This window comes from Thamnophis sirtalis, unplaced genomic scaffold (assembly GCF_051295495.1).
Source record: "Thamnophis sirtalis isolate CommonGarterSnake01/CBP01778 unplaced genomic scaffold, rThaSir2_p1.2 scaffold_1, whole genome shotgun sequence".
Taxonomy (NCBI): Eukaryota; Metazoa; Chordata; class Lepidosauria; order Squamata; family Natricidae; genus Thamnophis; species Thamnophis sirtalis.
The window spans coordinates 70,192,787-70,214,099 of NW_028261381.1; the positions used below are offsets into that span (position 1 = coordinate 70,192,787).

The window sequence follows — 21,313 nt, forward strand, 5'->3', positions numbered from 1 at the left end:
TTTTTTTACCATAGGCATACAGTCTACTTTTCTTGTCCTGCGTGCGTGCGTGTGTGTGTGTGTTCTGCCAGGAACAGCCCCTGCAGGCCAGAGCCATACAATCAGCTGTTTGGTGGCCAGCAAGCAGGGCAGGCAAAGAAGAACTTGGATCATTGTGGCCGCAGGCAAGCAGATGGTGGGACAGAGAGGGTGGGGCTGGTGGGCTTGCTGCCTCCTGCACCTGAAAAATAATAAGACCTCCCTGAAAATAAGGCCAAGCCCTTATTTGGAGGGTCAAAAGAAAATAAGACCCTGTCTTATTTTCAGGGAAACAGAGTATCATACTAGGAGCCATGATGGCCCAGTGGTTAGAATGCAGTATTGTAGGCTAACTTTGGTCATAGCTAGGAGTTGGATCCTGACTGGCTCCAGGTTTACTCAGCCTTCCAAGGTTGGTAAAATAAGGACCCAGATTGTCCTTACTTTTGTCCCAAATATGCTGATATTTGTAAACCATTCAGAGATTGTTGTAAAATGCTTTGGAGTGGTATATAAGACTAAGCACTATTGCTATTGCTATATCATCCTCCCCTCTGGAAATGGTTGGGGTTCTAGCACCTGACTAGGCTATCTGACCATGCAGATCAGTCCTTTTTGCTATAAATATACTGTCTCATTATAATATTATAATTATCTGATTGGTTGCTTAGCTACGGATGTTTTCTACCAAATATCACTGGTTCTCCCTTTGGATTTTGAATCTCTTTTGCTTTTGAAAATTCAAAAGATCAGTAAATTATGTTTTATTGTCCACATTTTCATTAAAAGGTTTGTGTGCTGTCATTCTTTTAGCATTTTTAGCTAAAAAGGGAGAAAAGGCTTCATTTCAGATTATACTGCTGGAGAATGTTCTTCAGACTTTCATTTGAAATATATTAAATTCCAATTCTGCCTAACCATATTCTAAATGGAAATAAATGTAGATCAAACAACCAAGCACGAAAAAATAGCATGTATACTGGAGGTTCTAGGCGTATAATCCATGTCCATCCATTCATCCTTCTGTATAATACATTTTCCATTCAACCTATAATGAAAAAGAAAGTCTTATTTTAATATGCTAATGAAAGATAAGGATCTATCACACTATGAAAGGACCCACGTGACCACCTTTGAGGCCAGACCCAGGTGTCCAAATATAATCTGATATAATGTAGTGTGATCAAATAAATAATTCCATTTATTTGATCACACTCTTTCCGGGTACATTTTAACTTATTTTAAAAAAAAACCTTTATTTTAATTGTCTTTAGAAGGATTTGGTATCCCTATAAAATCTATTATAGGAAAGGAATTCTTTCTTCTTGGCTTTGGTACCCCCATATTACTCACATTGCTCTGCATTATCCTCCCCTCTTGAATCAGGTAAAAGTCATCGTTTTTTCATATTTTTATTTCATCTCTCAACCTGAGTAGTGCCCCTCACCTTCCCTAATTTATTCATCCTGGCCCTCAGTCAATCCTCCCAATCAGTAGCCAAGAAGCTCTCTTCCATGATTTCACCCCTTTCCAAGATGTCACTGAGGGCCAATAAGGACCCATTGAAAGGGCCGTACTGAGTGGGGCAACCATCAGTTGATTGATCTAAGGCAGTGGTTCCCAAACTTTTTCAGTCCACCACCCCCTTGGTGCTCCAACTGATCCTCAGTGCCCCTCCCGTGGTGGAATTCTGTGGGTGTGGCTTGGTGGGCGTGGCTGGGGGTGGTCATGTGACTGGGCGGTTTGCACGATGGAAGGAAGATAGAAACAGTAAAATTCAAAACTGTAACAATTAATTGCACATTTATTCAAAATTCAATTTAAAAACCTTTTTAGTTAATGTTAATTCAACAAAATTGTTGAACATGATCCAGTGATACCAGGTTTTCAAAGTCTGATAGTCATTTATCAAGAACCTTAGTGGGGTGTGATAATTGCTTAGGTGTTGACTGAAGGGTTTTATGTTAAGGAAGGAATCTGTTTGCTGTGTCTAAGGAATTTTAATGTCTGGAGTGGACAGCTCTTCTTATGATTAAGAAATTTGCAAATACTTTCAGCTTAGGCCAAAAGGCTTAAGTGTTGTGGCCTTTTGCGACATATGTTTCCTTCATAGTATTATTGATAGGTTCACTGGATTGTGTGTGTGTGTATGTGTATGTGTATATGGAATGGATTGGAGGTGGTATTCAGCCAGTTCTCTCCAGTTTGGGCGAACCTGTAGCAGCAGCCCCGACATAATGCTCAAGCACTACACATGCGCAGAAGGGGTGCGCATGTGCAGATGTGGCACATGCGTTCACAGTTGAGAACCAGTAGGGAAGGTAAGTGAATCCCACCGCTGGAATGGATGGTGTGGGATGGCATGGGGAACTCATCAACTTTGCAAATGACACTAAACTGGCAGGAATAGCTAACACTCCAAGAAGACAAGCTCAGGATCCAAAAAGGTCTTGAAAAACTTGAGCAAAGGGCCCTATCTAACAAAATGAATTTCAGGGTGGAGAAAAACAAAGTTTTACATTTAGGGAGGAAAAAATCAAAGATATAAGTATAGATTAGGTGAGACCTGTCTCAAAAACAATAACTGTGAGAGAGACCTTGGTCCTTCCTTCCTTCCTTCCTTCCTTCCTTCCTTCCTTCCTTCCTTCCTTCCTTCCTTCCTTCTTTCCTTCCTTTCCTTTCTCCCTCCGTCACCTATCGTCTCCCTCCCTCCTCTCCTTCCTTTTTTCATGGTCATCACAGTAAAACCATGCTGGAGTTTTCACCATCAGGATTTTTATGGCAATTAATACAGTAATTTGCATAGAAGGGAAGGGAGAGGGGAAAAAACTGCTCATGCTGAATTAATTTTATATATAATTTCAGTAATCCTTTGAATGATTCCTGCTTTACCTGATGATTCTGCAAATTGGTGAACATCAACATCTGCAACTAAAGATGGATTCGAATTAGTGAAAAACACACATGATAAAATTGGTAAATCACAGAGCATTTTTCATAAAACTGATAATTGCATTGATTTATCTTTTCTATGAATGTCTGTTATGTTAATTGGATTTCTTGTCTAATAATTCTTATACTTTTCTATATATTTATTTTCTTCTTTTCTTTTACAAGTAAGCTTGAATGGCTCACAATGGTGAAAATTACCAAGAAGTAGGTTGTGGTCTACTTTGTTGAATGCCTCACTGAAGTCGACTATGTCCACAACATTTCACTGGTTTACTAAATTAGTCAGTTTGTCAAAGAATGAAATAAGATTGGTTTGGCTTGATCTGTTTTTAATGAACATAATTTGACATGATCTGTTTAAGAAACAAAGGTTCTTTTCAAGAACCTTCCCTAAAAAGGGAGGTTTGCAGACAAGACCAAAATTGTCCAGTGCCATGAGAGCCAGTAATGGCTTTTAAGGAGAGGGTGATCCATCATTTCCTTTTGAGCAGATGGAATCATTTTCCATCTGTTGGATTCAGCTACATATGGTCTCCTGGGAGGCCCCAACCAGTCAAGAGGGATATGGTATAAAAAAGGGCAGAATTCAATTTCTCTTGGACTCCAGCCGCTTTCTCAAGGTTAACTGTCTCAAACCCATTGCACATTGCTCAACTCTAGTTGGCTTGAGCAATGTACAATGGTGACTGACATTGTGGGATAATTTGGTGAGGAATCCACATGCTTCAGAACTGAAACCTGACTGATGCAAAGAACAGCATATTGTAATAAGTTTACCAATAAGGAAACATCAGGAATTTGTTCATTTTATGCAGCAAATCTTCCCTTATCAGGAAGGAGAAAAGTAATTCACCTTATTAGCTGCCTCATATTAAAGTAAATGAGATGCGGTGGCTCACTGGCTAAGACTCTGAGCTTTTCAACAAAAAGGTCAGCAGTTTGAATCCCTAGTGCCACCTAATGGAGTGAGCTCCTGTTACTTGTCCCGGCATCTGCAAACTTAGCAGTTTGATAGCATGTAAAAATGCAAGTAGAAAAATAGGAAACACCTTTGGTGGGAAGGTAACAGCATTCCGTGCACCTTCAGCATTTAGTCATGCCAGCCACATGATCACGGAGACGTCTTCAGACAGTGCTGGCTCTTCAGTTTTGAAACAGAGATGAGCACTACCCCATAGAGTCTGGAACGACTAGCACATATGTGCAAGGGGAACCTTTACCTTTATCTTATTAAACTAAAGCTGACCTGTCTGCTCATCCTTGAGCTCCCCCCCATCCTCTTCTTCTAGGAAGATGAGGGCCCAAGTACTCACTGACTATGTTAGCAGGATCCCCTAATTTCTTCTGCAGTATCCCACCCTTCATCTGTATACTTCTTTCCCAGTTTCTTTTCTATATGTGGATGGTGGCGGTAGAAATCTTTGTTCTCCCAACTGTGAGGGTTTGTATTGTTTGGTGTGTGTATCTCATATTGCAGTCCTCCACTATTTATTCTCCCAGTATGTCTTAAATTTTGGAAATTTTGCACACCATTTTCATCACATTATCAGACTCCCAGCCTGGATAAAGTTCCTTTGGTTTTTCCAATTGTATATAAGTCCCTTTTAGGCATTAGAATTTTAAAGCTGAGTGAGCTCTTCACCATATTTCAGATAAATGTAAACTAGGTGTCAATGATGCCATGACATCTTTTCAAGCTTTTCAGTCTTCTCTAGCCTAAGTAATCAGCCCCCTAAAATCTTTGAGCAAGGGGTGAGTGGGTTGTATTGCTGTTTCTATATAGACCAGTCTGATGCCACAGAGAGTGTCAAGCAAACTAAAGCAGCCATATAGGTTGCAATAAGACACAAATGGGATTTATTCTTGGGATTAAGACTGGTTCTGGGATACTTCTTCACTCTTCAATTTAGGATTCCTGGAAAAGAAATATGCACAGGGATTTTAGATATTTGGAGGCTGTCCTGCAAAGTCAGCTCTCAATTTCATTCTACTTGAAGCTCCTATGAGAGAATGCTGCTCTTCTTTGTTCTCTGGCTCCACCCAGCATTACCTGCTATGTTCACTTCCCTAGTAGCAATAATAGCATCGCTACCTGTAAGACACCTAAATATTTTTTCATATCAGTAAGGATGCTGAAAAAAAGGATGGACTAAATTCAACTTTTTGAATTTTGATTTTAAGTGGAGATAACATTTCTGTAATATGTTGAATTTTTTTACCATTTTATCGAGCTTCAAGGTTTGTGGCAATATCATTTATATTGCATCTTCGAAGGACATCAATGCAAACATTTCGAGCATCTTCTCCATAATGTTGAATCAGAAGATCTACAATTTCTGTTCGACCAGCTTTCTCCAGTGCAGCTCTACGAATGTTTGGCCTTTCATCATAATTAATAAAATTGAGCCTCCATTTAACTTCTTTAAATTGGTGTTCAATGAGTTCATTCAATGCATTGTAAATATCTTCTTATACAGTGTTATTCATCTCAACAATGATGGATTATATCCAATCTAAAATTAAAATTAGAGAATTAAACTAATATAGAAGATGAGGCCGGAAGGGAATACTATTAAACTTAAGCTGGTTAGCACATTCACAAAGGTATAGTGGTTTATTTATGATTTGATGTGTACAAATTTGCTTATAAAGAACTTTATGATTCTAGCTATCATCCCACTGTCTTTGATACAACCTTCTTTAAAATGGGGAAGTTAGAGATGGAGTGATAATTATCCAAAGTGACTGGTTCAAAATATGACTTTATATATACAAAAATATTAAAAAGAAATAGTAAAGAAAGAAGTCATAGGAAAAAAGTGTGGAAAACAACAGAAAACGAAGAAGAAAATCTAAAAGAAACTATTTCCATTCTGTTTTACAATAGTTACTGTTCTGACCTAGGCTTTCCCAAACCACAAGCAGACTCCTTGTCACGACAAAAAACCATTTTTATTAAGTTACTATGAATTCCTCATATTCACATCCAGCAAAGTCTTTCAAGGGTGAATTTACAGTCACAGACCTTATCTGGCTTGGAGAGCTGTCAAGCCGATATCTTCAAAACATGGCAAGGAGTCTCGGAGAGTCAGAACCAATTAAGCAAACTAATTGTCTCCTGCAAACTCCACTCACCTTTCGCTCCTCTTTTATTCCCTATGGGAGGTGCCATTCACTGTCCACCTGTGGCCTTACTCCCAAGTCAACCCTTCTTCCTTAGCTGTTTCCTTCATCTGGCAACTCTGCGCATGCGCACACTGGAAAGAGGCTCCAGCTTTTTATCTGCCTCGCTGATGTCTGACTCCAAAGGCAGCCGATAACTATCAAATGGCCCTAGCCCCATCTCTGCCTCCAACACAGAGCCCTCAACCGAATCTTCCCCGGACTCCAGGTCTAGCCCATGCTCCTCCCCATCCTCCTCATTGCTCTAATCTGCTGCCAATTCTGCTGGTGGGCCACATCAGTTACTTGATACCCTTTCCTTCCACAGAATTATGTAATATAATTCCATTTTTTTCAATATTCAGCCTTTTTTAATCCGTATCTCCAGAAATCACAAGTTCATTTTCAGCAAAAAGTCCATAAATTATTTTTACTCTTTTATAAAGTGATTGCTGTTCCTTCCCTAATCAAACAAGCCAATTTAGCTATTTATTCCCATCTATTCTTCCCCTATAAAAATCTTAGATCTAACCACATAATCTCTGTACTCTACCTTTATTTCCAACAGCACAGCATAGTTGATTTCTATGCTATGCTGTCGGAAATAAAGGAATCTTCTGTTTTTTTCCCTTCAAGCATCAGGGAATCAGACCCCCTTGATCTTCTAACACTGATATAGAATATACAGTGGTCTCCTGGGTTGGAAACTTAGCCCTTAGTTTCAAATCATTGTAAAGGGCCCTGGATTAAGACACAAAAACTGTAATATTGTTGGTCCCTAGAACTTCCCCCCTGCCCCAAAGCCAATGAGAAGAAGTAGAATGCAGAACTTTCAAGCAGACATGAGCATTAACAATAGGAGAGTAATAATGCATGAAAACCCTGCATCCCGGGAGGGAGAAAAATGTCTGCTTCCTCCAGGTGGTGAGCACTTAAGCATTTACCATTCTCTTTTTCTCTTGTGAATGTGGGTCAATCTCTCCAAGAAATGCACATAAACCATCTTTACCTTTCTACTATTTCTACAACAGTTCATTTCGTGACTATTCGAAATTACAACAGCATTGAAAAAAGTGATTTATGACCAGTTTTCACACTTCTGACCGCTGTAGCATTCCCATGGTCATTCAGATGCTTGACAACTGTTTCGTATTTATGACAGTTGCAGTGTCCCAGAATCATGCGACCATCTTTTGTGACCACCTGGCAAGCTGAATTAATGGGGAGGCCAGATTCACTTAACAACTGTGTTACTAACTTAACAACTGCAGTGATTGATTTAACAAATGTGGCAAGAAAAATCATAAAATTGGGCAAAACTTAACTAACTTCTCAAGCAAAGTTGAAGAGCCTCCTTCTTTTCTGGAGTGGTTTCCTCTCTGCACGAATTATGCCGCAGTCTTTCTCAAATGCCTTATATTTTTGCAAAGCATTGGTCCCAGAACAGTCTATCCCACACAGACATGTGTAACACAAAATCCAACCCTCCTATATTTCAGCAATTAAGTTAGCAAACTTACCTTTTTGTGGGGAAAAAAGGAGTCTGAAATCTTAATTGGTCCTGAATTTGTAAAGAGGTTGCTAAAGCTTTGCCCTTCGCAGGCCCCAAATAAAAGCACTTTCGTTTTCAAAAGTGCTCCACCCTTCCTCACTGTACTTTATTCTGTGAGTCACGTTTCCTTTGCTGCGTCCTGCACTTCAAAGGAGGAAGAGTTTCACAGCAGTTCTGCTTAATCGGTTGTATGATTCGTATCAAATAACAGGGCTGTGCAAGCCTTGAAAATATTGCCTTTAATCAAAGGTTTAAATGAAGATACATACCTGCTGCTTTAGTTACCGTATTCCATGTTTCTGTCAGTTCCTTTCTGTAGCTCTTCCTGTTTGTGTTGTCAGAAGGAAAATCCATCTGGTTCAGTTCCAAGCTGGGAGAAAGACACTGGAAACTATATGGAGATTGATTGGAAAGAAAGTTTAATGATGAATAGAAACACACACAAAGACATCGTGAGTTCTGAGTCAGCTGAACAATTAGCTAGAGGAGTGCTAGGATTTTTATACAGGTCCTGAAATGTGTGCGTGCAACGCACGTGCGCACACACACACATGCCCACACACAGGAAAGGAGCTTATGTTCTGATTCCTACTGTGGTTTATGGCTTCCATCCTGTGCTGGATCTTGGGTGAGGGGTTCCGTACTAACTCTACCATTCTGCTTTGGCTAGCTGTCAAACTTGCTGCAAGGAGTTTCAAAATATCCTGTCTTGAATGGATTTCTGCCTGTGGTATTTGCTTTGCTTATGAATGGATCCATCTAGATAGTTGGCTTCCTCTTTCAATAAGCTCTTTATCTCCTTACGTGCTGGCATCTGCTGTGAGCTACTGTATTAAGAAAGACATGGGCTGCTTTCCGCCTCTAAAAACATGTTTCTCCATTTCTCCTTTAGGGAAATCTAATAGTCTTTTTAAATATGTCCCAAAATAGTTCATTCTTCTGGGAGGGGGTGCTTCCCACTGTGTATGTGGTACTATTTGGCAACTTGATTTGCCATGCTTGTATTAGAATCTTGGAGAACATTAATTTGGGAACTTGGTGAGATTTCCTTCAATAGGTTGGTTTGGTCCTTTTGACATTTTTCTGCTAATAGGCATCAGTTATCCCATTGGAGTCCGTTTGATGTAAGTAGCTATTGGTTTTTCAAGATGTAGATTTTCTGACCAAAAGTTTTTACAGTTCTTATTTTGGGAGTGGCATTTTTCAACAACTGCCCTGTTTGTCTACTCCTTGGTGTTGTTGTCCACAGCTCTTTGTTGCCAGCAGTTAAAATTTGTCCTTCCATTTCATCCTGGAACAAGCACCAGGTTGAAGCAGGGGGAAGCTCCCTGGATGCCTGGGACTCTAGTCCTATCAGATATTATCTCAACAATGAGTGCATTGAACATTGAACATTCACTAACAAGAAGTTTTGTGTAGCTGAATATTTTGCTGTGTTATCAGTGGAATTCAGACCAGCACTATACATTAGCATTGCAATAGTACATGCCAAATAAAAATATTAACATTAAAACAATGAAGATGTTGCATTGTTTTATTCCTATTCCGCATCATAATTAACCTCATTTAGAGCTAATGTAATACTGACCAATAGCTGAATGATTGTACGTTACACAAGAACTATCTGAAAGAGCTGCCTGTGCTTTCCAATATGATTTTGAATGTCCTTGCAGCGATAACACATGCAGGGGGAGTTAGGTATGTAGGAATAGAAGATTTAATAATACAATCTTCAAAAGAATTACAATCTCATTTTCTTTTAGCACCCAGATAGAAGACCTTCTTAGGTGTCTGTGAAATCAAACCTCTTTGCCAATTTTAGCTGAAGAATAACACCATATTAAAACCCAATCAAACAATTAGGAGAAATGATAGTGGCAATGAATATCCCAATTTTAATTTTTCACATGGTATTAATATAAGCCACACAAACAAAATATATAGGGAGGATCTTTTGGGATCCTCCCTGATGTTTAAAAGTGGATAGGGGTCCCAAGAGAGAAAAAAAGTTGAATTAGCAGACTAATTCAACATTGCATTAAGCTCTCATCTCATATTGATGCAAGCTAGACTCTATGCCAGCTTAAGAAGGTTCTGCTTAGACTGTGATGTTCCAGCAGTGACTAGCCAGGTGCTCCCTCTGGGCTGTGAGATAGCTGCGTCCTTAGTGGCCAATTCTTCTTCTGCTGTGTCCTCTCATTTCTGGGGCTCCTCTTCTTGCTCTTGCTGTGGGTGGGCAGATGTGGGCTGCTCTTCCTGTGTCATGTCTTTGCCAGTCTAACAGACCCATTTTTCCCCTTTTATTTATTTTCTTCTTTGGGGAAAACTGATTGACCCAACCACTGAAAGAAGAGAGAACAAAAAAGAAGAGTCTAGGTATCAAATGCCAGAATCCATTATACCTTCCATATGAGGAAAAAAACCCAACAACCCTCAAGTGTTCAGAGAAAATACTGCAGCAGTTCCATTACTTCATCAGGGGATTTGTGGGGGGAAATAAGGGGAGGGGGGAGGAATGAAAAAGTGAAAGTAAAGGTTTGATGGTTAAATGGTCCAGGCCCAAAATGGCCATGCAGCAACCATTAACCTGGAAGAGGGACCATCCCTGCCAGTACATTCAGTGGGTTCCTAAAGGGCAAAAGTTGCCCAGATGGAAGAAAAACAGAAGAACTTCTGGAGCTGGAAGAAGCCAGAATGGACTTTTTTCCATCTTGAAGCAGCAAGATAGGAGTGTAGGATATTTTCATACTAGGAGCCCTGGTGGCACAATAGTTAGAACCAGTAATACAGGCTAATTCAGCCCACGGACAGGAGTTCGATCCTGACTGGCTCAAGGTTGACTCAGCTGTCCATCTTCTATGGTTGGTAAAATAAGGACTCAGATTGTTAGGAGAAATATGCTGTCATTTCAGAGTGCTATAAAACACTATGGAACATTACATAAATCTAAATGCTATTGATGTAACTATCTCTTCTCTGTTGGGGTCCTAACACCTGACTAGGATATCTGGCCATTCAGATCAGTCCTTTCTGACATAAATATACTGTCACATTATCTGAATGGCTGCTTAGCTATTGATGTTTCCTCCCAAATTTCATGGGTTCTCCCTTTGGATTTCCACTGACAGCAGACTGCTTACCAACATTAAATTCTTACTCCAGGGGACGAAGACCTTACCCACTCTCATGGCCTACGGAAAAGCCGTTAAAACCTGGCTATTCCGGCAGGCCTGGGGCAGCTGACCTCATTACTGAGGTCCAGCCCCGATCAGATTGGGTGCATGGTTATGTTTTAAATTGTTTTTCTTTATTATTTTTTACTAATTATTTTCTTTTGTTCTGTAAGCCGCCCAGCAATGTTCCCTCTAATTTTTTTTCAGTGTGAGCAGAAAAGTATAGTGTTTGAGCGGCATATTTTCATGCCTGAGCACCTGAATTTTTTTCACAGATGTCACCTAAGACAACAACGAAATCAGTATTATTTGAAACTCAAATTTATGTTTATTCAAGGTACCCGCTTAATTAAAAGTGTTATATAATATCAGTATCACTTAACAACGGTCCTGCTTAGCAACCAAAATGTTGGCTCAGAAACTCTGGCATTGAAGCATGCAAGTCTTAAAGCTGTCAAGTTACAAGACCTTTTCACCCCTAACCCTTTAGAGAAAAAAATCCCAAGGGTCTTCAAACCTGACAGCTTTAAGCCAATGTTCCCTCTAATTTTTTTTCAGTGTGAGCGGAAAAGTATAGTGTTTGAGCGGCACAGTTTCATGCCTGAGCACCTAAGAGAGCCACAGTTTGAACTGCTGTCACGTCTGCTGGACATTTGTGCAACATTCCAAGCGCCAAGCGCCGATTCTGATCGAGGTTTCAGCCTGATGAATGCCAGGCATGAAAAGTGCCACTCAAATACTATACTTTTCCGCTCACCCTGAAAAAAAAAAGGCTCTCTGCTCAGCTTTTAGATTGCTAGACTGGCTAGAGAGAGACATGGCACCAACAGGGTCCTGGGTCCTGGCATTTTGCAGGCAACCTGTCCTCTCACATTCCTTTGGAATGCAACCCATCACATGTGAATTAGATTTTGCCAATTATCCTATTAAAAGGTAACGCTATTATTCTAAAATACGACTAACTCGACATTAAAAACTGTAAATATGTAATGCTGATAAATAATAGCAGTAATTGTTATTTAGTATGATTAAAATCAGTATTGATATATCAATATAATATCTATCGAAATTGACAATATACACTAAAATAACAATACAAATATATAATGTGGAATATAAATGTAATAAATATAATATATAAATGCAACATAAATGTAATAAAATAATTTATCATGAAACTCTCCCCCTTTAAAGTAGTAAGATCAATTAAATAGTCTAGCAAGTTTGGACAATATGCTATATGTTATGTTACTTAAGAATATATATACCTCAGAATCAGATACAACAACCACATCATTCCCAACTGAGTTAATAAAATCATATGCCATGCCAAAACTATTTTAAATAAAGATATGAAATTAATCAAGTATTGCATTTATTTTTCAAAATGAATGTACAATTTTTTTATTATTTAAGTTTTGTACCCTATATTTTCTAACTAACGTTAACTTTAAAAAGACGTTACATCAGACTACAATACAAGTAATTAAATGAAGACTAAAATAAGTGTTTTGGCATATTGAGCTTTTTATATTTCTTTCTTATATTTCTTCCTTAGTTGAGAACTTGCTCCTCAGCTTACTTACGCATTAACTGTTTGTTGCTTTTATGGTTTATTCATTCACTGCCCCATCTTCAGTTTTTTTCACAGGGGGCAGGGCTTCCTTCCTCCCTCCCTCCCTCCCTTCCCTCCCTCCCTCCCTCCCTCCCTCCCTCCACTCCTTTGGCCACCAATTTTGATCCAATTCTCTCTCTCTCTCTCTCTCTCTCACACACACACACACGTTCTTTGGGGGGGGGGTTTGAATTACTCCGCCTCACTGCGCAAAGTCGGCTCAGCATGCGTTCGGCCCCCACTTACGCCGAATCAAATCCGCGGCCGGCGGGACCAGGGGGTTGCATTTCAAAGCCGCCAGTCCTCTTGCTTCTTCTCTTTCACCGGCAAAGCTCCCGCTGGCGCCTCCGCCCATGGCAGTGGTGCCTCTCCCTCCACGCGGAGCACCTGAGCTGGCTCCCACGTTATCCCTCCCCCTTCCTCCTCTGCCGTGCTTTTGAGGCCGCGGGAGCTAGTAGGAAAGCGGCGGAGGTGGAGGCGGCGGCAGGGGTAACCCAGAGCCCAGCTGACTCCACTCGGAGCACCTCAGCTGGGCTCTGGGTTACCCCTGCTGCCGCCTCCACCTCCGCCCCTTTCCTACTAGCTCCCGCGGCCTCAAAAGCATGGCAGAGGAGGAAGGGGGAGGGATAACGCGGGAGCCAGCTCAGGTGCTCCGCGTGGAGGGAGAGGCACCACTGCCATGGGCGGAGGCGCCAGCGGGAGCTTTGCCGGTGAAGGAGAAGAAGCAAGAGGACTGGCAGCTCATCAAAACAAGTCTGGGGAGGTCCTTTGCGGGCGGCCAGTTCTAGCCGCCTGCAAAGGACTTCCCCACGTTTGCTTTGGTAGAAATCTCTGCGCGGCAGTTAGAAACTGCTGCGCGGGGATTTCTTTCCATGTGCGCGGCCGCGCAGGCGCGCACCTTAGAGGGAACAGTGCTTTAAGCCTTGTGGACTTCAACCCCCCAAATTCCTCCTCCGGTCATGTTGGCTCAGGAACTCTGGCACTGAAGCACGCAAGTCTTAAAGCTGTCAAGTTACAAGACCTTTGCATACCCTTTAGGAAAAAAACCCCCAGGGGTCTTCAAACCTGACAGCTTTAAGCCTTGTGGACTTCAACTCCCAGAATTCCTCCTCCAGTCATGTTGCAGCAACGTCATCTGCGTGGATCTGCTCCATCTTCGGTTTTTTTCACAGGGGGCAGGGCTGCCGCTGAAGATGCCAACGAGCCCCCGCCACTACTAGAATAGCTGCTGCTGCCTCTTCCTCCTCCTCCTCCAACAGCACCAACATATTTGCTGCCCAGCGCTGTAGCCGAGGTGAAGCCTCCAAAGCTCCCGCAGGCACCCCCGCCCATGGCAGCGGCGGCAGTACCTCCCCCTCCGCTCGGAGCACCTCAGCTGGGCTCTGGGTTACCCCTGCCGCCGCCTCCACCTCCGCGGTTTTTCAGAAGCCATGAGGCCTTTTTCCCTGCTCCCCCCCTCCGCCGCCTTCCTACTAGCTCCCACGGCCAAATGGCTCCTCAAAAGCACGGCGGAGGAGGAAGGGGGAGGGATAACACGGGGGCCAGCTCAGGTGCTCTGCGTGGAGCCTCCACACACAACCGGTGTGCTCCACAAACGTTCCTGCTCACTAGCTCAAAAGGGCCCTCACTGTTTCTCCAGGCAGCCCTCGCTCCTCCGTCCAGCCGAAGGTCGCTCCTGGCCAGGCAGGCTCCCCGCAGCTGCTCAGAGGCTCGCTCTCCTCCTCGTAGCACCGTGAAATCCTTGGGTGGCTCCCAGCTCCTCTGCAATACAGCCAGTCCTTGACTTAGCCTCCATGCAGAGCACCTGAGCTGGCCCCCGTGTTATCCCTCCCCCTTCCTCCTCCGCCGTGCTTTTGAGGAGCCATTTGGCCACGGGAGCTAGTAGGAAGGCGGCGGAGGGGGGGAGCAGGGAAAAAGGCCTCATGGCTTCTGAAAAACCGCGGAGGTGGAGGCGGCGGCAGGGGTAACCCAGAGCCCAGCTGAGGTGCTCCGAGCGGAGGGGGAGGCACTGCTGCCGCTGCCATGGGTAGGGGCGCCTGCGGGAGCTTTGGAGGCTTCACCTCGGCTGCAGCGTTGGCGGCAAATCCGGCAGTGCTGTTGGAGGAGGAGGAGGCGGCAGCAGCTATTCCCCTCAGCTTCGGGAGCCTGTGGCAGAAATCACTGCGCGCAGTTTGAAACGGCTGCATGGTGTTTTCTTGCAAAGTGTGCGGCCGCGCAGCCGCGCACCTTAGAGGGAACAGTGCCGCCCAGAGTCCTCCGGGATTGGGCAGCCTATAAATTAAATTAATAAATTAAATAAATAAATACATAAATAAAATAAACTCCTAAACTTCATTCCATTATTTTTTTTGAAAAGTTTTTTTATTGTTTTAATTAAACAAAAACACAAAAAAGAATCATCCTTCATTACATCTTGTAGAAAGCATGTCGATTGGTTACAAATACATTTCATGTGTTTCTTCCAAAATCATTACATATACTTCATTCATATTGAATTGTACATTTTAAATCAAAAATCTTTATGTATTTTACTATCAATGTACCACAATTCTCATTTAACTACAATTATTTAAACATGTTTTTATCTGCAATCATTTGTATTTAAAGACACAACCACCTACTGGCATTAATTCGCAATTTCAATAAACCTCCAATAACATTACACCTTTATAACATTATCCTGAAACAAAATCAATTAATAAGATATCTAAGCATTTCCCCCCTTTTCCCCCCCAACTCATTATTTAAAACTTGTATCCAATTTGCTTTTACCAATACAACACAAGTGTATATATCATTAAACATTATCCATTAACATTTCCTTGTTATTATTGTAGTTAACTAAAAATTATTTACTACTTATATCATCTCTCGTCTCATCAGGCCCAAAAGAAATTATACCTTTATAGCAAGAACTAAACAAAAAATTATTAATAAAATTTATATGTCTTTTCCCTAAGTCCCAATTTACAACTTATATCCGTTACTTTTACTAATTAAGGTTATCATTTCATTACTGTTATCATAGTTAATTATATGTTAATGAATAAACATTTAATAACAATCTAAAACAATCTACAAAATACTAAAATTCCTACTTATTAATCACCAAAAATATCCATTAACATTTCCTTGTTATTGTTGTAGTTAGTGAAAAATTATTTACTATTTATATCACATCTCCTCTCATCAGACCCAAAGAAATTATACCTTTATAACAAGATCTAAACAAAAATTTATTAATAAAATGTATAAGTCTTTTCGCCAAGTTCCCAATTTACAATTTATATCCAAGTTACTTTTACTAGTTAAGGTTATCATTTCATTATTGTTGTAGTTAATTATATGTTAATGAATAAACATTCAATGATAATCTAAAACAATCTACAAAATACTGAAATTCCTACTTAATAATCACCAAAAATTAACTAACTGACACAACAACTGGCAAGAGAGATAAGACTGTTTTGCCACTGGAAAGATACAGGTTGATAATGAAAGTTGATGATAAAAAGTTCATTCCATTATTTGACCCTTTGCTCATTTGGCTTTCTTTATTTTGAAATCTTGTATCAATAATCATGGCAAAATGTCCTTCTAAATGCTTTATTCATGTCAGACTTGTGTTGACATCAGCTTTATAACTGGAATTTCAGAAATCCTCTGAGAGTAAAACCATAGAAATGGAAATAAAAGAAAATAATGTTGCAGTACACTACAAAAGCAAGAAATAAAACTGCTACAAATCCTGATGGCTGGGTGAATTTGTAGAGAGTAAAAACAAGAGAGTGAGATTGAAAGAGATTATTACATATGCACAACAATAACACCACCAACTTTCAAAACTGGATCATATTCTCTTTCTATATTCTCTTAAAATAAAACTTGTTACTCTATTGATCTATTACAACACAGATATGAAAGTAATAATGCTACAGTAATTTGATAGTAATAATGTAAAAAAATTACAAAGAATTATAATGCATATAAGAATATATAAGATTATTTATAGCTCATTTTACAAATTAGAATAAATTATTGTGAGCGTTAAATGTCTCCATGGCTATGTGGTAAATCATATAAATCAGAAAAGTGGAGTCCTTGAAGCTCCTTGAACTTGCTTTTTTTTTGGGGGGGGGGGAGACATTTCATTACCTAACTAGGTAACATTTTCAGTGCTAGAAGCCGAAACATCTGCAAGTAAACAACCAACCACAGAGATCACAAGGACTCCACAGTTCAGATTATAGTTGCTGAAAGAAAGCTCTTCAGAATTTCACTTGAAATACACTATATTGCCAAAAGTATTTGCCCACAACTGAGTCTGATTATGTGGATGGGTGAGTGAATACTTTGGTAATATAGTGTATATTAAATTCCAACTCTTCCTGACCATATTCTTAATAGAAATAAAAATAGAAAAAGGCAGCCATGAAGAAAAAAAATTTGCACAGGAGGCTCAAGTCATATGCTCCATGTCCATCCATTCTCCATTCTGTATAATATATTTTCCATTCAACCTATAATGAAAAAGAAAATCTTATTTTAATCCCCCAATAAAAGATAAATCCCCAGTAATCTCTCTATCAGACTGAGCAGGGACCCATCTGAACATCTTTCAGGGCAGACCCAGACCTCCAAATATAATCTGATGTAGCCAAGATAGTTCCAAGTTTTATTTTGTCACTCTCATCCTAGGTACATTTTATCTGGTTCAAAAAAACCCGTACATTTTAATTGTCAATAGAAGAATTTGCTATTCCTATAAAATACATTTTAGGAAAAGAATTATTTCGTCTTTCTTCTTTGGTGTCCCTATATTACTCAAGTGCTCTGCATGATTTCCCCCCAAATCAGGTGAAAGTCATAGTTTTCTTGTGTTTTTATTTCATCTCTCAATGTTAGTATTGTCCCTGCCCCACTAATTTATCCAACCCGGTTCACAGTTGATCCTTCCAAGCAATAGCCAAGAAAATATTTTCCATGATTTCATCCTCTGTCCAAGATGGCACTGGGTCCAACAATGGATAAGCTGAAAGGGCCGTCCTGAGTGGAGCAGCCTATGATGGATTGATCCAAAGGCTCACTTTGATTCAAGAGAAAAAGTTTACTACTAGAAGACTTCAAGGAATACATTTGTTTAAGGCTCTGTAATAAACTTTTAGGACAAATCCAGAAGGTAAAAAGGTATGAAAGAAAATAGGAGTTTAACAATAATGTCATTAAATTTAAAAAGAAAAATGGAATAGTGATCCAATAAATGTTACTGTTTTGATATAGGCATTTTATATACAGTATTTTATGGGGTGCTGGAAGGTTTTTTTTAAATCTGCAATGTTATCTGTTTACCTGAATTGAATTTTATATTTCAGACTTACAATTATTTGTTGCTGTTACTCTCCAATTCAAAAAATTGAGATTGACTTGTCCTGGATCAGGCTGAGCTACATCAAACATGTTTTGCTTTCAAAGAGAATGAATGAGAAATTCTTACTTTGTCTTGGTTTAATTAAAATGGCTTCCAGGCTTCTCCAATCTACTCAATATTTGGGGTTTGTAAGAGTCTGAAACAAAGTCTAAGTGTGGCTTATTGGAAGACCAAATTCCACAATCAAAGATGTTTGGACAGGAGCATGAACAGAATATGTCAAGCACTGAAGATATTATCTGTGATATTTGGTAAAGATGATAATGTACCAAATGGATTTAATATTTCAAGTTATCACTCTTTTACACATCTCCTAACTCATTTGTATCCACGTAGTCAATCTTATCTAAATATAATTAAGACTAGATCATGGGTGTCAAACTTGCCACATCATGTTGCATTCAAGTGACATTTTTCCATTCACAGAGTTGGGGTGGACATGGCCTGCACATGATGCAACTGGCCCGTGGGTTGCCAGTTTGACACCCCTGGTCTAGATCCAATCCTGCACATATTTATGGCAAGTTGCTCTGCATGTTTTTTTAGGAGGAAATTCTGGGTTCAAGTTTGGGATACATCACAAATAACCCTGACAACCTTTTGAAATGAAGGATGGTTGATTCAATATTGTAGCGAATCATACTGGTGTCCAGGAATGAAAAGATTCGGGGCAGTAATATAGGCTGGAATTATTTGAAGCCTGTAAGGAAGAAATGTTGTTTTCCCTGAAAGGTGTGATAATTGACTAGGTGTTGACTGAAGGGCTTGATGTTAAGGAAGGAATCTGTTTTTGTGTCTAAGAGATTTTAATGTCTGGAGTGGGCTAGTTTTCATATGATTAAGAAATCGGTAAATACCTACAATTTAGGCTAAAAAGCTTATATCTTTTGCAACATTGTATTTCCTTCATAACATTTTCCATTGAATGATGGGGTGGGTGGGTTATTTGTATGTGGAATGGATGCTGAGGGATGGCAAGGATGGCATTTCCCCCCGTTTCTGTTCCAAATTCCCCACATTTTGTAAACTAGTAGACAGAAATGATTTGGATCTCATGCAATCATCAGCTCATTTCTCTGCTATTTTTATGGCAGCCATTTTTAAAATAGCAGAATGGTGTTGTGCTCATCCAATATGCTACCTATAGCATATACAATGCATTCAGAAAGCATTCAGTCCCCCTTCACTTTTGTCAATTTTGTTCTGCAGCAGCCTGATTCTACCACTGTTGAAATAATCTTTTTCTCATGAAAGTACCCCATAATGACAAAGTGAAAACAGAATATCACATTAGTATTTCAGTCAGTACTTTGCAACACCTTTGTTGAAGCACCTTTGGCTGAAATTATGTTCTTGAGTCTTTTTGGGTATGATGCAACAAGTCTTGCACACCTGGATTGGGGAATTTTCTGCAATTCTTCCTTGCAAATCCTCTCAAGCTCAGTCAGGTTGGATGGCGACTGTCAGTGGACAGCCATTTCAGGTTCCTCCAGAGATGTTTAATGGGGTTCAAGTCAAGGTTCTGGCTGGGCCACTCTAAGACATTAACTAAGTTGTCCCTAAGCCACTCTTGTGTTGTCTTGGCTGTGTGCTTAGGATCATTGTCATGTTGGAAAGTGAATCTTCAGCCTAGTTTGAGGTCCTGAGCAGAACAAATTTTGATTGAGGATATTCCTGATATTCCTCCATTCAGCTTTCCCTCAATCTGATGAGTCTTCCAGTCCCTGCTGCTGAAAAACATATCCACAGCATGATGCTGCCACCATCATGCTTCACTGTTGGGATGGTATTGAGCAGGTGATGAGCGGTGCCTGGTTTCCTCCAGACATAACATTTGATCTTGGTTTCATTAGACTAGGGAGTCTTGTTCCTCACAGTCTGAGAATCCTTCAGGTGAGGTTTTTTAATGTGTGTGCAAATTCGAAGCAGGTTTTCATGTGTTTCTGTCTAGCCACCATAAAGCCCAGATTGGTGTAGGGCTGAAATGATGGTTTTTTTCTGAAACTCTGTCCCATCTCCACATAGGATTTCTGGAGCTCAGTCAGAGTGACCATTGGGCTCTTGGTCATCTCTCTTATGAAGACCCTTCTTCCCCGATTGCTCAGTTTGACTGGGTGACCAGTTCTTGGAAAAGTCTTGGTTATGCCACACTTCTTCCATTTGAGAATTATGGAGGTCACTCTTAAGAACTTTCAATGCAGTGGAAATTTTATAAAAGCCTTCCCCAGATCTGTGCCTACAATAATCCTGTGTCTGAGCCAGTGGAGAAACCCAAACATGTTCCCTACCGGTTCTGTGGGCATGGCTTGGTGGTCAAGTGACCGGTGGTGAAACTTACTTAACAATGCTCTTGCTTAGTAACTAAAATTTTGGGTTCAATTGTGGTCATAAGTTCTTTCATTTCTTTCTTTCTTTCTTTCTTTCTTTCTTTCTTTCTTTCTTTCTTTCTTTCTTTCTTTCTTTCTTTCTTTCTTTCTTGTCTCTCTCTTTCCTTTGCTCTTCTTTCTTTCTTTTTCTTTCCTTCTCTTTTTCCTTCTTTCTTTGACTTTCCTTTTCACTCTGGCACTTCCTTCCTTCCTTTCTTTCTCTCTCTTTCTCCCCTTCCTTCCTTCCTTTCTTTTTCTCTTTCTGTCTTTCTCTTTCTTCTCTTTCTTTCTCTTTTTATTTCTCTCTCTCTCTCTCTCTCTCTCTCTCTCTCTCTCTCTCTCTCTCTCTCTCTCTCTCAGGATGTGCTCTGCTGTTGCTGCCACTGCTGCTTTTGCTGGGTGCATCTTTGCAGTAGAACTCCTTGACGCGGCGCAGTTCCGTCATCTCTGCTGCCACTGCTGGCCAGCTTGTGAAGGCAGGCAAGCGGAAGACCGCCTGGCAGGCAGGCAAGCATGTCGGGGCTGGTCGGCCGCAGGGAAGCAGCTAGCAGCCTACTCCCTTCCACACAGCCCTGTCATGCCTTCCACACTACTTTCCTGGCAGTCCCACACGGCCACTTGCCTTCCAAAGTTGGCGTCCATCATGGCCCGGCCAGTGGGTGGGCAGGCAGGCCCTTGGTGGAGACACAGCCGCTACTCTGGGGCTGAGAGGGGCAGCGGTGGTGGTGGTTTGGGGGAGAGCCGCCAGGCGGATGTCCTGGGGCTGCTGCACATATGCACTGCCTTCCCTCCCGGAGCACCACTGTCCCTCTCAGCCCCAGAGCAGTGACTGCATCTCCGCCAAGGGCTGCCTATCCACCCACTGGCCAGGCTGGATAGACGTCAACCTTGGAAAGCAAGCGGGCATGGGGGACCACTGGGAAGGCTGCGTGGAAGGCAGGCAAGCATGGCAGGGCTGCGGGGAAGGGAGTAGGCTGCTAGCTCCCTTCCCCATGGCCGGCCAGCCCTGACATGCTTGCCTGCCTTCACAACCTGGCCATGGGGACA

General features: G+C 41.0%; 1 protein-coding gene and 1 long non-coding RNA gene across 2 annotated transcripts in view; both read right to left on the reverse strand.

Moving 5' to 3' along the window:
• Positions 1–700: 700 nt before the first annotated feature.
• On the reverse strand, positions 701–7,799 carry LOC148049542 (uncharacterized). The gene is made up of 4 exons (XR_015696672.1): positions 7,653–7,799; positions 5,190–5,483; positions 2,911–2,949; positions 701–1,066 (listed from the first exon to the last, which is right to left on the reverse strand). It is a non-coding gene; the product is annotated as an uncharacterized LOC148049542 (long non-coding RNA).
• Positions 7,800–16,791: 8,992 nt separating this feature from the next.
• Positions 16,792–21,313, reverse strand: part of LOC106548379 (NACHT, LRR and PYD domains-containing protein 3) — a 71,398-nt gene continuing 66,876 nt past the window's right edge. Inside the window, exon 15 of the mRNA XM_087715692.1 lies at positions 16,792–16,992. Within this exon, the coding sequence (XP_087571818.1) occupies positions 16,932–16,992 (61 nt within the window). The 3' untranslated portion in view covers positions 16,792–16,931. The remainder of the gene's footprint in view (positions 16,993–21,313) is intronic.